At 38.6% G+C, this 14,065-nt stretch overlaps 2 protein-coding genes across 3 annotated transcripts in view; both read left to right on the top strand.

Moving 5' to 3' along the window:
• The window catches only part of LOC106784382, a 43,109-nt gene extending 30,157 nt beyond the window's left edge, over positions 1–12,952 (top strand). The window contains exons 2-22 of the mRNA XM_014743857.1: positions 2,252–2,558; positions 3,124–4,054; positions 4,129–4,777; positions 4,850–5,021; positions 5,081–5,239; positions 5,315–6,633; positions 6,715–7,101; positions 7,192–7,334; positions 7,675–7,680; positions 7,896–8,111; positions 9,519–10,038; positions 10,209–10,379; positions 10,463–10,667; positions 10,737–10,938; positions 11,021–11,257; positions 11,346–11,484; positions 11,716–12,079; positions 12,133–12,345; positions 12,414–12,554; positions 12,632–12,696; positions 12,765–12,952. Of these exons, the coding sequence (XP_014599343.1) occupies positions 2,307–2,558; positions 3,124–4,054; positions 4,129–4,777; positions 4,850–5,021; positions 5,081–5,239; positions 5,315–6,633; positions 6,715–7,101; positions 7,192–7,334; positions 7,675–7,680; positions 7,896–8,111; positions 9,519–10,038; positions 10,209–10,379; positions 10,463–10,667; positions 10,737–10,938; positions 11,021–11,257; positions 11,346–11,484; positions 11,716–12,079; positions 12,133–12,345; positions 12,414–12,554; positions 12,632–12,696; positions 12,765–12,873 (6,600 nt within the window). The 5' untranslated portion in view covers positions 2,252–2,306 and the 3' untranslated portion in view covers positions 12,874–12,952. The remainder of the gene's footprint in view (positions 1–2,251; positions 2,559–3,123; positions 4,055–4,128; positions 4,778–4,849; positions 5,022–5,080; positions 5,240–5,314; positions 6,634–6,714; positions 7,102–7,191; positions 7,335–7,674; positions 7,681–7,895; positions 8,112–9,518; positions 10,039–10,208; positions 10,380–10,462; positions 10,668–10,736; positions 10,939–11,020; positions 11,258–11,345; positions 11,485–11,715; positions 12,080–12,132; positions 12,346–12,413; positions 12,555–12,631; positions 12,697–12,764) is intronic.
• A 216-nt stretch (positions 12,953–13,168) lies between these two features.
• Positions 13,169–14,065, top strand: part of LOC106784379 (kinesin-like protein KIF2A) — a 29,231-nt gene continuing 28,334 nt past the window's right edge. The window contains exons 1-2 of one of the 2 annotated variants that reach the window (XM_014743852.1): positions 13,169–13,611; positions 13,829–14,022. In XM_014743852.1, coding sequence (XP_014599338.1) covers positions 13,956–14,022 — 67 coding nt within the window. In that variant the 5' untranslated portion in view covers positions 13,169–13,611; positions 13,829–13,955. Of the gene's footprint in view, positions 14,023–14,065 lie in introns of both variants that reach the window. The other variant, XM_014743853.1, reaches the window with a different exon arrangement.

Here is a 14,065-nt window from a genome sequence, read left to right as displayed (position 1 = left end):
TCCTTTATTTCGTTATTTCTCCTCGGAAAACAGCAGCTCTTGAATCGATACAGGAAGAGAGAGATATTTATTGGGTGGTCGAGTAGACAAAATCTTGCCATTCTATCCTGACGGGTATTCGTTAACTCCGTCGTCAGATTCTCGGCTACCACTCTGTGGGAAGAATGCATGCATTCCCAACACGAACGCCCACGCAATCAAACTCGCCTCCCTAACCGATCCTAACTGACAAAGGCGTGAACCTCGGTCGGCTTTCAGATATCGGACTTGTCTTCCGGAGAAACTTTGAGAAATCCCCCTTCGGCGTCTCCCCATCTTTCCTTCCAGAACATGATCGATCGATCAATCTCTCGTCTCCGCCATCTCCCTGGCGGAAGTGAAACGTTCCTTTGGCAAGCACCAAGCGCCAAGGAATCTGATCCTAAAGGAACGACCGGCTGGACGAAGAGACTAGTCAAGTAACGAGCTTAATAGCGTATAAAGTTACCTTCGGACTATTTTCTACAATGACGCTTCGATAAGCCTACCTACGCGAATAACGTCCATAACCATAGGAAACCATAGTATGAATATTGCATCCTCCGTCGATCTGTTTTGTCTAAAGCCTTGCTGTTCTTTGCTTATTCCTGTCCGCTCTACTACCTTCGCCAAGATTTTTGTTATCACCTTCTGTACTGCACTTAGGAGATTGATTCCGCGGTAGTTCTTTGGTTCTGTCTTAGTTCCTTTCTTGAATATGGGAACTGTTATATTCTCTTTCCATTGGGATGGCACTTTGTGTGTTTTTACTATTTTGTCGAATAGGGTACTTAGTTGTTCTGTTAGTGGTCTTCCCCCATATTTTATTAGTTCGTTTATTATCTCATCTGTTCCTGGTGTTTTACGGTTTTTTAATTTGTCTATTGTTTTTTGTATTTCTTCAGATGAGATAATGTAATCGTTTAGTGCCTCCTCTTCTTCTTCCTCGCTTTTGTTGTACGTTTCCTTTGTCTCGTTTTTGTACAGCTCTGTGAAATGTTTTTCCCATTCATCTGTTGTGATTTTGATGCACTGGTGAATTGATACATTACGTTTTCTTCAAATCTCATTTCATTCGGATCCAATATAGATGCAGTTAAGATGGTAGGTATTAATTTTCAATGTTTCTAGTAATATGCCGATACGCGACATCATTTTCTCCAACGCAACCATGATAGAACCTGTTTGCGTTATTATTATTTAACGGGTCCGTCTCGATACCGCTCAAATCTAGCAATATTTTTAGAGAAATCCAGTTTTCCTCTATAGCCAAAGGTTTCATTAAGATACTACAGCATTTCCTCGGATTGTTCTTCGGCACTTTGCGATCTGCTGTTAGTCACTGGTTAGCGGTACTACCGGTCGCGATCGACGGGTCGCGTGTGCAGGTTGGGCAGGTGCATCGACAGCGGTAAATGGCAGAGATTACTTTGGAAAGAAGACTCATCCCGGTCGTTACTCTCTCTCCACTTATCTCTATCGTTTATCTATCCTTTAGGTGTCAAAATTAATTCGATACCTTTTTTTCTTAACTTTTCTTAACTTTTCTTAACTTGTAATCTGATTACAAATAGGCTAGCTACAGGATTATGTTTTCAAATATTCACCGTTATTTTCTACAGTCTATTACCATCTACTAGGCTAATTTATAAATGTCAGAACGACGGTGGTTTACCGACTATGAAATCTTGTATACATTTTCGAACCTAGACTTGAAGCACTCCCTCGACAAATAGTATTGTAAGACCTTAAAAAGTCTAGAGAGTAAGACGCGTAAGGAAGAACTTTTCATCCCAAAGCATAAATGGTGTCTCACGTGCATAAAGCAACGCGTTGCGGAGCGTTGTCGTGTTGCAGAATAACGTGCCTTGTTTCGTGGTTAGTAAACGACCGTTTTCGTTCCAGTCCGTTGTATAAAGTGGTTAACTGCTGTTGCTAGTAGCATGCAGTTATTGTTTGACCAGGTGGAAGCAGCTCGTAATGGATGATGCCTCGGAAATCCCACCATTCAGAGAGCAAATACGAAAAGCAAACCCTGACGCAACCCTGACGCAACCCTGACGCGTCATAGTTGATTGTTTTGATAGTCGCTTTTAATAGTAAGCTCTTTCCTGTTTCTTTCTTTTTCTTTCATCCCTTACGATAATCTTCAATGAATTCTCCACCATCTAAAGATTGGAACTCTTGTCTAAACAAAAACGTCCTCTAATCGTTAAAAACTTCCTTATTGCAGATGGAAGATGGATAGCGAATGAGATTCATCGTCAGAAAGACGACTAGTCCGGAAGATGGGTAACAACGGTAGTTCCCATCAACAGTGTCCCTCGAATGGGCTATCTCAAGAGATGGCTCGAGGATGGACTCAATCCTTCCCTCGGGAACTGACGAGACACCACTCACAACCTCCTGGACACAAGGTCCTCCCAGAACCACCCAACCAAAGGCTCCGTGCTACCAATAATGGTAGCATTATCCACAACGGCGGGACCATAAGTGGACGCAGACCTTCGGCGCTGACGTTGCCACACGATCTTAATAAGGTAACCAACTGTGTTTGCGCGTGTGCCTCTCTTTCTCTCTCTCTCCAAGATCTAATATAGACTTTTAGTTATTTCCCAATGAAAGAACAGTTGATCTTGAATGATATCATGTTTAATACTCAAATGTTTTCTCGTTGAATATTTTCAAGGCTTTGACGTTGAAGTTATAGCGTAGCCATAATAAGATAAACATTAACCAAGTCGCACGAGTATAATTGTAATGATAATATTCTTTTATCGTTTTTGTATGATTTCAAATAAATTAGGTTCGAAGAAAATTTGCGACGAGCCAGTCGGTGCATCGATAACCCGGTTAAGCTTTCGTTTTAGAAAGCCGTTTTTTACTAGAAACCCTCGGAATGTATTACATGACCTTCGAGATACTCCGTTATTTCATTATTATACTAACAATAGGTCTCGTTGAATTTCTTATAAATTTGCCTCGTTACGTGATAGTTGAATTAAACGCATACTCGATTTCATTCCTTGTACAATTTAACATAGAATTCAATTAGAAGGATTTTGAATCGATAACATCTAATAAATATGTATTGTTATTTTCTAGCAAGGGGTCTTTCGTAGTAGAAGTACTTCGGCGTCGAACATCGGCATATCTAGATCACGCAAGTCCGATCATCACTGTTGTCATTATCAAAGTGATTCTCATTGCATGGAAAATGAAATGCAAGAATTGAAAAGATTTGGTAGCGAGCCAGACTTGAGGTATTCTCCAACGGAACGCTCCAATCCGACAAGTAGGCAACGACACGGTTTAGAACGTCGCCATTGTACTGGTTATTATCCCGAAAGAGATTCTAAAGAACGAGAAAGTCGATATAAAGGCAAGAAGAAGTACAAAGCACCAGCACCACCTGGTAATGTCATGGCTGACGGTTCCTCACCCGATTCATACAAGTGGGAACTTGGCCAGGATGGTCGTTGTAAACACGAGGAAGAAGTTCAGCCGCCACCCAGGAGGTCACGGCTTTTTAAAACTAGAGCGGAAACGAAGAAGGCACAGATCAATTGGATGTCCAACTCGTCTACCCAATCCCATCAAGAACGTAACGAGGCAGCCCTCGAGAACGAAAGAAGATGGACGAACGAACACGAGAATAAAAGGCCATCCTGGCGGGAACAGGATCAACAACAGCAGCCACAAAAGTCGCAGCAGCAGCAACTGCAGCAACAAGATCGATGGTGCAGGGACGAGTTGAGACGTTCGAAAAGATTCGATGGCAAAAACACGCTTCAAAGGAGTATGAGCAGTCCTGAGTTCCAGGCGGAACTGATGCAAGTAGCTAAGAAAGTGAGGAATAAGTTGAACTGTGGCAGGAAGTCGACCGGTCAACATGATTTCTCCAACGTCGCGTCCTTAGAGCGCAAGAATGTGGAGCTTTCAAAGACCACGAAAGAAAAGTTGATCAAGGAGGAGCAGAAAAAAACGGAAAAAAGAAACCCCAAGACAACGACTATCGAGGAACGAACTGTCGAAGGTACGTATCCTCGAGTTATCTCTCTATCTTTATTTATAAATGAAATTTATATTTTTATATTTCGATCCTTTTAGATAGAATCATTTCACGCATGAATGAGGAGAGGAGACTTATAGCGGAGAAATGTAGCCGAGTGGAAAACAAGACAACCTCGTGCGAGGATCGTAGGAATGATGCCTGGAGGACGAACAAGGATTGCTCGAAGGAACGAGAAGATAATGGATTAGTTAATAAGAAGAGAAGCGTCGAAAAGTCAACCAATTTCGAAGACGAACCTACGAAACAAGGCAAAAAGTCATTAAAAGACAGGCTCGATACGCTTGGACGTTCTATAGAAGAAAGATTTTCGGACAAGCAGAGAAGAGATTTGGAGGATTATCGCAAATCGAGCGATTTATCGAAGAATCGAAAATTTGAGGACGTCGTCGATATTGGGAGGACTAGGTCGGAAAGTCCAATTAGACATCGCAACAGAGATAAATTTGATGTTCGAGGACAAGGATCTGGTAGAGAAAGTACACCGGAACCACAGGAACATAAAAGAGGAGATCAAGAAAATTCAGATCCCAAGTGGTGTAAAAGAGATACGAAAACGAACGACTCTAAGAACATCGAAAAAAGATGGTCTGATGCCGAAGTGGTGATAGAAAAAATTGATCCAAATGCCAAAGATAAGCTCATGAAAATATCGGACACGAAGGAACCAGTCGAAAACTGGCACATGTAAGACCATTACCATGACCCTTCATATTTGTTTCAAAGAGTCCAATCTAAAATACGAATTGTACTTTACAGATTACCGCGTACAGAAAAATCAACTCCAAAGACCTTCTATTTTGGCATGGGCGAGGCCTTATCCAAAGAATCGCGAAATAGCGTGGACCAACAAATGCACCACATCCAATCGAGACTACAGGTTAGAGAAATCAACAAGTCGAACGAATACTCGATGGACGACCGCGACGAAGTAAGTTTTAACGAGCATTGACAAATTGAACAAAGATTATGATGAACGTGTTCTTTCAGATAAAAAGCGGACCAGAAGATATTTCGCTAAAACTTCGACCCACTCTTCCGAAAAAGCAATTAGAAATACCGAGATTTTCTCCTTCGGCAGCATGGAGATTATTATCCGCGTTAGAAGCGCCCGGTCCAACGATGAGTACCGCTAGCGAAGAAATTCCTGTAAGTGAATTAGAACGAATAATACGCGAAGAAACGATCGAGCGTTGAATGATTTTGAAACGATATACATTGCAGGTCATGTTCGAAGAAAAGATCGAACGTTTGTCGAGGCCACCCCCACCATTGATTGCTTTGGGGCCTCGAAGTTCGCACGATAAATCAGGGGATTCGGGTATATCCGGGGACGCTGGAGCTGGCAACGACGATTCTCTAGACGTTAGCACGATGAACAGAATAAAAACATCGGCAACGAGACCCGCGTGGACTCCTCAACAAGATCTAGGCGAAGAATCGAGCAGCGATGCTGGCGTAGATTCTCCACCTCCGATTCCGACGCCAATGAAATTTACACCGAAAGCTCATGTCTTCTCTCTCTCCTTGCCACGCGACGACAATAGGATGTATCTTTATAATCCCGAAACTAAGGGTAAAGAAGGATCCGCGTTCAATTCGCTGCAAAAGTTAAAGAGAACGATGTCAGGAGCGTTCGGTCTCGGTCCGTTAGATTTAGAAAAGAAACGTGTAGGCGACGTGCTCGATGACAATTGGCTACTGTCCAGTAGTGCACCAACCTCCTTGCAACTCAATCAAATTACGGACGTAACTCGATCCTCGCCTTCTGGATGGAAACAAGACTTCGACGACGAAGACATCGATGGCGACGACGATGACGACGACGACGATGACGATGACGACGACGACGACGACGACGATCAAGAAGATTCCGAAAATAGAAACGACTTCCCTGTGATCATGAAACCTCCGTCTTTTTCTTATTTAGCTTCCGGTGGTCATGTCATGTATCTACCGGAAGCCAATGATACTATTTACCAAGCACAAAATTTGAATTATAAGAGCAATGGACCTTTGAAAAATCATCATTTCGCTAATTCCGCGTCGAAGTATAAGAAGAATATCGTTGATGATCAGAAAAAGTCTTCCGCGATCGAGGACAAATCACGAAAGTTGAAACATTTAAGATCCTATGGGGAGAGGTCTTCTTTCGCTGAGAAAAGTATGAATTCGCATAATAGATTTTCAAATTTTTCAAAGTCCTGCGAAAATGTATCTGAGATGAAACAGAGAAGCACCTCGCCTAACATTGAACAATCACAGAATGTGCAAGACAATAAAGAATCTTCTTCCGAAATCAAAGCACCAGCTAAAAATATTTCTAAAGGTAAACGTTTCACGTTTCAATCAACTGTTAGGCAAATCGAGAGACGTAGGTTAGCCGAGAAATTATCTCGCGAAGCTGAAGCTAAGGAGCATCAGAGAAAAGGAGAGCTCGAAGCTATGAGGAAAGTCGAGGAAGAATTTCAACGGAAACGGGCAAGAGAGAAAGCGAATATTAGACAGCAGCTTCGATTATATAATATGGACGAACATCTCAGGTAGAGATTTGATTACTTAATGTTTATACGCACATACGAGTTAAATACCTTATTTTCAATTTCAAACGCTTTGATTTACAGTAGTTTGCCTTCGGCTTGGGACACGTCACAATTGTCTCGAGCTGATCCCGATGGTGCACCGTCATCGTCAGCCTCGTCACCAACATCTGCTCCACTCGGAACCCTAACGGCGAATCGTAAGAATAGTGTTAGCAGTGACGAGCATCATAGAAAAAGAGCAACTAGTTCTGAATCAAGACAACAACCGCAAAGAGAATACAAAGATTATCGGCCGAAATATTACGCTTGGACACCGGAAAATTCATCTCATTTAGAGTACAAACAGACCACCGTACATCCAAAAGTCATTTGCGATATTCCCAAAAGTTCTGCAGTCTTTGTCGATGCAAATACCCACGGTGGCAAAGCTACGAATCTAAATTCAACTCCTAGATCTGATAATTACAGGTAACAGCTGTTCATAAGCGATTAACACGAATTTATATTTATACAAAAAATTGGATTATAAAAGGCACTTAACAAATGTTCCGCAAATAGAAAGGATTTCGCTCACGGCGCGGTTGCAGCGAGGTCATCCTTAGCTAGCAGCGATAGTGAATTATCGCAACCAAATACCAGGCCACATTCTAGGCAAACAGGAGGCAAAGGAAAACCTCTACGTTCTAGGTATGTTCGAGCCAGTCTCCTGTCTTTTCTCCATGCTTAAATACTGGTCAGCTAGTATCGATAATATTTAAGTTGATCAAATAGGCGAATAAGTAGAACGTTGGAATGGATCTAAGAAGATTCTTTGAATACACGATTTCTAAACTCTATTATCGATTACCTTACGAATCTAAAATACTATGCCCAGCAGCATGCTGCATGACCTCATCTTACGCTCATATAACATTTTTTTTTTTTATTGAAAAAGCATAACCCTGATATGTTACAAACCGTATAAACTATTCGCAACGAGAGCTCTTACTAATGTTTGGCTTTTGATTTTTATTCCATGCAGGTATTAAAATGAAAGTAAAGTAAGTAGTTTTAACACTTCTAGTCATCTAACAACGCTTTGATTAAAACAAAACGAATGCATCGCGCTGTCGTACGTGCTTCTAAATAATTTACGTATTGGGCTAGAAAAAGGTGCCTATACATTAATTATGATGTAGCTTACGATTATACGATACTTTCTTGAAGGGAGAGGTACATAGGGCACAAAGAAAATATAAATGATGCATGTATCAGAATCGAAGACAAAAGTGAAAAGAGTGAGAAAACGTTAAATAGGTCGGCTAGCCCAGAACGAAGCGAGGAAGCTGTCAGTTCGGAGGATGAAAGTCCAGTGGAACCAATCAAGCAAGAACGAAATCCCATTAATGGCTTTACAATAAACGGAGTTCAACCTTTCGTGAGGGAGAAGAGCTATCGACCAATTTCTTTTAACCCTCAACCACCCCAGCCCATTCCAAGTTAAATACAAAGTTTCGTACAAAATTAAAAATAGGTATACCAGCTCAATATTTTTTGAAATATCTACAATCAGAATTTATAGAAGAAAAGAGATAGAACGATTAAACAAGAAAATAGGATATGATTTAATTTAAAATGAACATTTATTTTATATAAAGAGATGCTATTTTTTAAACAATATTCAATCCATACGAGTAACTAATGTCAAATAATGATTTATCGTGTAACAAATAACATGATCTAACTCCTAACCAAATGTGTTCCATGTAATTCTTGATACATTCGTTTAGTATGTTAACTTAAGATATAATAGTGTGATAAGTACAACAACGAATCAAAGATTATTAGCATATGATAAATGCGTTATTGCATTATAAATTAATGCACTCCAACAAAACTGTGTGCCGAATAATAGTTACATCAAATACACTATTCCAAATGGTTTAGGGTCCATATTTTGTAATTATGTACAGATAACATGTTCAAAAAATCTATACTAATGAATTGTATTCGATTAAATAATTACATTGTTATGACGATGTCTTTTTTATTCATATAAATCTAAGTATGCACATATAAGAGATCTAATTATTTAACGTAAGTATCAAATATAATTTACTTACAAACATTTTATTCAATGTAGACATTAGTAGTGGAATTTTAGTGCATTCAATTTCAATTTTGGCGCCATTACGTAGTAGACAATATCAGAAGTACTATCAAGATTGAATTATGTATTTATTAATATTCTTAAATTGTACATTAATCTTGATATGCCATTCTATTAATTATGAGCTGATAAATAATTAATTATGCAAACATTAGTACATACACAATCATCTAAGTGTAAAAATTAGATTTTCTTATAGATATTAAACTCACTCGAGTAGTAGACAGTACTTATTCGTATGATCGAGGATAATTGACAACGATCACAGGTATTGTTCTATTAAAAACAAATCCTTAATACTATGGAGTGCGAAAATTATAAAGAAATTACTTCTTCCGAAGGAAATAATACTATTAAAAAATTCCAAGAACATGTCATGTATGTATGAATAATTTATCTTTTCGAATTCATTTGAATCGCACAAATTTTCAAACCGGTTAAACTGTAGTGCTGTTTTTTGTTTTGAAATTACAATTACAAAAATATTCTGATATCGTTAAAGACAATCAGAATTCGAGGCAATGTTATTTGAAGAAACCAGCGACGAAGAGGATTCTGAATCGACGGACAAAATAATGCAGGAATCTTTTACGGAAAATTTACCGACTGGGCAAAGTAGCACAAGTAATGCGAAACGTTTAGAAAATTTAGAAAATAGAGATGAGGCAAGTATTTAATATTCTTTATATTTTGATTGTTTCTACAACATAATGTTGCTTTTGTTAGATCGTTTTATCTTTGATATGGACGAATAACCGTTTGGGTGCAGCTTATTACAACATCGTAACGTCAGAATTATTTGTAATGGAAGATACTCACGATGACACGGTTAATTTTAATATTACAAAGACAATTTTTAAACAGTGTCAACCACATTATATTATCACGATACTTGGAATATCCGACGATTTCCTTAATTGTATAAAAAAGCTCGTTATGATGGATACGGCGGAGGATAATCAAAGTTCTAGTTCGAGCGATCGATCGATTCAAACAATTTTTAAAGCTTTACCGAAAAAAGAAAATAGTTACGAAACTTGTTATCACAGAGTTCGATGCCTGAAACTCAATTCGGAACCGAAAGATGCCGACAATTCTGAAAGAGTTACATTTCTAAATGCTTTGCTCGATTTTAAAGCTCATGCGATGATCCATGCTTTAGGATTACTCTTAAAATTTATCGATAAACATTGGAATACCATTACTCTAGATCCTTCCGGCAAAGCATCTTTTATATCCTTGAATTGCATTACTTTGTAAGTGTCTTGCTATTGGAACAAATAACAAATGTTTTGTCATTTTAAGGATTATTTGATCTCTACATAACTTGGCCCACTTTGTCTCATCAAAAATATTTGTTGTTTTTAACTTCTTTACCCAATGATCGTAATTTCTTGTTTTTTTTTTTCTATTTTTTCTTCAAAAGGGAAAAGCTTGTAATGATCGACGATGACTCTTACAAAGCATTAAATATCGTTCAAACAAAATATCATCCAAGTTTCTTCAAGTTCGGTAATGCGTCTACAAAAATGCAAAGCGGTAGTTTATTTGCACTGTTAAATTGTTGTCAGTCAAGGCCAGGTGCACAATTTTTATGGTTGGTATTAACATTTGAAAAATATATATTTTTCTCTTGGAGATATCTAATTATTCATTTATTTATTTGTAATCATCATATAGGAAAACAATTCGACATCCAACAAGAGACATCGAAGTACTCAATCAAAGATTCGACGCGATAGACTTTTTCTTGGATCCAACAAATCACAGTGTCGTTGAAAATTTAACAACTTGTTTGAAAGATATTTATCGTTTAACAAATGCAATACTTAGTCGTTATTTGGGTCCACGAGCGAGAGCTTCGGATTGGCAAAGATTGCATAAAGTTTGTTTTGTTTTCTCTGAATTTTTAATTGAGACAATTAACATAATAACCGAAGCGTATTTTTTGTAGACTGTTACTAACATACTTTACATCGCGTATATCTGCGAAAATTATGACGACAAGATAGAATTATTCAAAAAAATAGTGAACACCATTACGGATGAAATGCATTACGTGAAATATTTTATTGAATTAATTGTTGATTTTGAAGCAAGCAGACGTGAGAATACATTTGTTGTTAGATCCGACGTTGATCCTCAATTAGACGAGCGTAAGTTTATTTTTCATCAAATTAATTTAATTTTCTTCTTAATTCTACTTCTTTCAACTTCATCATTACTTGACTTTTGTAGTACGCAATCGAAAATGCGCGTTACCTCAACTTTTAACAAAGATGGGAGAAAAAGATATGCAAGATAATCTTCCTACATCTGTTACAAGTTGTAATATGGTTTATCTACCAAATATCGGTTACGTATTGGCTATAAAACAATGGGATCGTACTCCACCCGAGGCAAACGATATTCCTGGTTTAGAATTTAAATTTACGATTAACGGTATACATTTCTATAAGAGTCCTTGTGCTAGAGGTTCGTAATAAAAAATGATACTATAGTGAATCGCTTTACTTATTCGGATTATTAAATGTGTTTTATTTTGTTTAATTTATAATTATAGAATTAGACAACAGCATAGGAGATATTATGTCGAAAATAACGAAACGACAAAGTGAAATTATGTTAAAATTGGTACGCTATATAAACAAACATGCAAATTCTATATTAGTTGCAATACAACTGTGTGCAGAATTAGATACGTGAGTAGATATAATTTGTACATAATTTATCGAATGAAATAATATAGAAATAGAGGTCGAATGACATCGCATAATTTTGACGTCAGCTTTTTAACATGGCGACTTACGTCAGATAAAAAATGCGTTGTAGCGGATAACGTTCACCATTCTCTATCGGTTGGATGATAGTTGTAGAAACGCGACAGCCGGGTGTATGGTCTATCATTAGAAAATTTCTTTCTCTTCCGGCAGATTGCTATCCTTCTCACAAGTGGCACGGAATCATAATTACGTGAGACCAAATGTGGTCATGTCGCAAGTTATAGCTGTGAAACAAGGACGACATCCTTTACAAGAATTTCATACCACATATGTACCGAATGATATTTATTCTGGACAAGGGAAAAGCCTTGTCAAAATTATAACCGGTCCGAACTCTTGCGGAAAGAGTATATATCTTAAGCAGGTGGCACTTATAGTGTTCATGGCACATATCGGTTGTTTTGTACCTGCTAAATCTGCGACCATCGGTGTTATGACTCATATATTAACGCAAATTGTTACTATAGATAGTATTTCGTTAGATGCGAGTGCATTTTTGCAAAGTCTTCGACAGGTAAATTTCATTACAAACGAAACGAATAAATTCATACAATAATTTATTTGCAGATAAATATGGCCTTGTATGCATCGACTCCAAATTCACTCATAATAATCGACGAATTTGGCAAAGGCACATCAGAGATAAATGGTCTTTCATTACTGACTGCCGTTCTAGATAGCTTCGTGGAGAGAGCCATTTATTGTCCTCATGTATTCGCTGCAACTCATATTCATCGCGTAACAGAATTGTTGCCTGAAAATCCTATGATTGAAGCCCAAGTACTTTAATCATTTCCGACTCGTTCATTTGTCAGAAGATTGTATTAAATCACGTTTATTGTTTCCAGACTTTTGAATTCATAACGAACGACGACGAGTCTCTTGCATTTCTTTATTGTTTAGTAGTTGGAAATACTACTTGCAGTTTTGCACATTCCGTAGCAAAAAGTGCTGGTCTTAACGAACAGCTTATAAAGCGCAGCTTGGAGGTATTTTTAATCTCTCGGCCAATTTTTATTATATATATTTCAAATCTTCATCTTTTGAATTCTTTTAATTATGATAGGTTTTTAAGAATTTAAAACAGGGAACTCTTCCTTCGCGTATACCCGAAGTTCAACGAAAAGATACGTAAGTCCTAGCCCATACCTCTAAACGCACACAAGATCGTATGATCTTTTATGTTATTATAATTTTAGGGTAAAACATATCATCGAAAAAGTAGTCGGTCCAGATGTTGACTTTGATTTAGAAGAACTCAAGTCGTGGGTACGCCAAGCGATATTACCATCGTCGACCAAATTTTAATAAATAAAATACAGACATTCCTATTTTATTTTGATAGAAACATATATTTAATCATTCGAAATAAAATGATTTGGTTTTCGTTTACGCGTAACATTTGAATTTGAATTGAAATTCCCGCTTATATCTTGCATGCAATTATTGTTTCAAAATATATTCGAGAGATGGCACTTGAAGCGTTTTTACGGAATATAGCATGTAGTTGTTCGAGGGCCAATTCCGACAGATGGCAACTCGAGCGATTCGGCGCGAGTAGCCAACCGCGAGCTGGCGTTAACAGCCAACCGCGAGCTGGCGCTCGCGACCCTTCCGTTGTCAATAACGGACAACACTGGCAGTATCCCGGCAGAAAAGTGAACGTCTGTCTCTCGCTTGATTCAATGTACCTTCCCCGGATGTAATTCGTAAAAGCGATTTCAAGCGTGTACCCGTTATCTCTGTGTACGTTTAAAGCTATCGCGATCGGTGTTTTAGCGCGCTTCGTTTTAACGTCATCCTCGAGAAAAAAACGAGAACGAAGAATAGTGGTAGCGTCTCTCGTGTTGATGATCGTCGTCGCGTCAACCGACGACGAGTACTATCAGGATTATCAGAAAAAGGAAGAAGGAAGACAATTAAGCAGGAGAAGAGATTTATCGTTGTCGAAGCGTTCCGCGTGCGGATCCGACATTTAAAGCAACAATCGGGCGTGTGCATTTCGAGAGCGAGGGAGAGAGACGACGCCTGTTTTACATTTAAACGGTACGGTAGGTACGATACCAAGGGAAAAGGAGAAAGAAGAAGAAAAGGAAAACAGTGACTCTCGTTCTTATTCGTCAACCGAGTTGAAGAAACGTCGCGATCGTCTTTACGATCGGCGCCACCGCAAGCGCCGCTGCTCTCTCTTTCTCTCTCTCTTTCTCCCACGTCTTTCTCGACGGTTTCCGACCGTTTTCGTTGACTCTCGACGTGTTGGCAGAAACTAGCGTTCACCCTCGCAGAAACGGTTCTTTCCTAACCGAGGAGGAGATCGTTCACCATTTCGGAGAAGAACGTCCAAATTTGAAATAAAAGGGAAGTCATCTTTTATGCAGCCGAAGGACTAAATGACCATGGACCGCGGCATGTGCAACATCGAAACCGGCAATAGCATAAACATCAAGAGAACTGACGGTGAGTGCGTTTGTCGTGTTTTCCTTCATCCTTGTTGTTACCG

This window comes from Polistes canadensis, unplaced genomic scaffold (assembly GCF_001313835.1).
Source record: "Polistes canadensis isolate GaletaPanama2010 unplaced genomic scaffold, ASM131383v1 scaffold_34, whole genome shotgun sequence".
Classification (NCBI taxonomy): domain Eukaryota; kingdom Metazoa; phylum Arthropoda; class Insecta; order Hymenoptera; family Vespidae; genus Polistes; species Polistes canadensis.
This window is presented reverse-complemented; position numbering and strand designations above follow the sequence as displayed.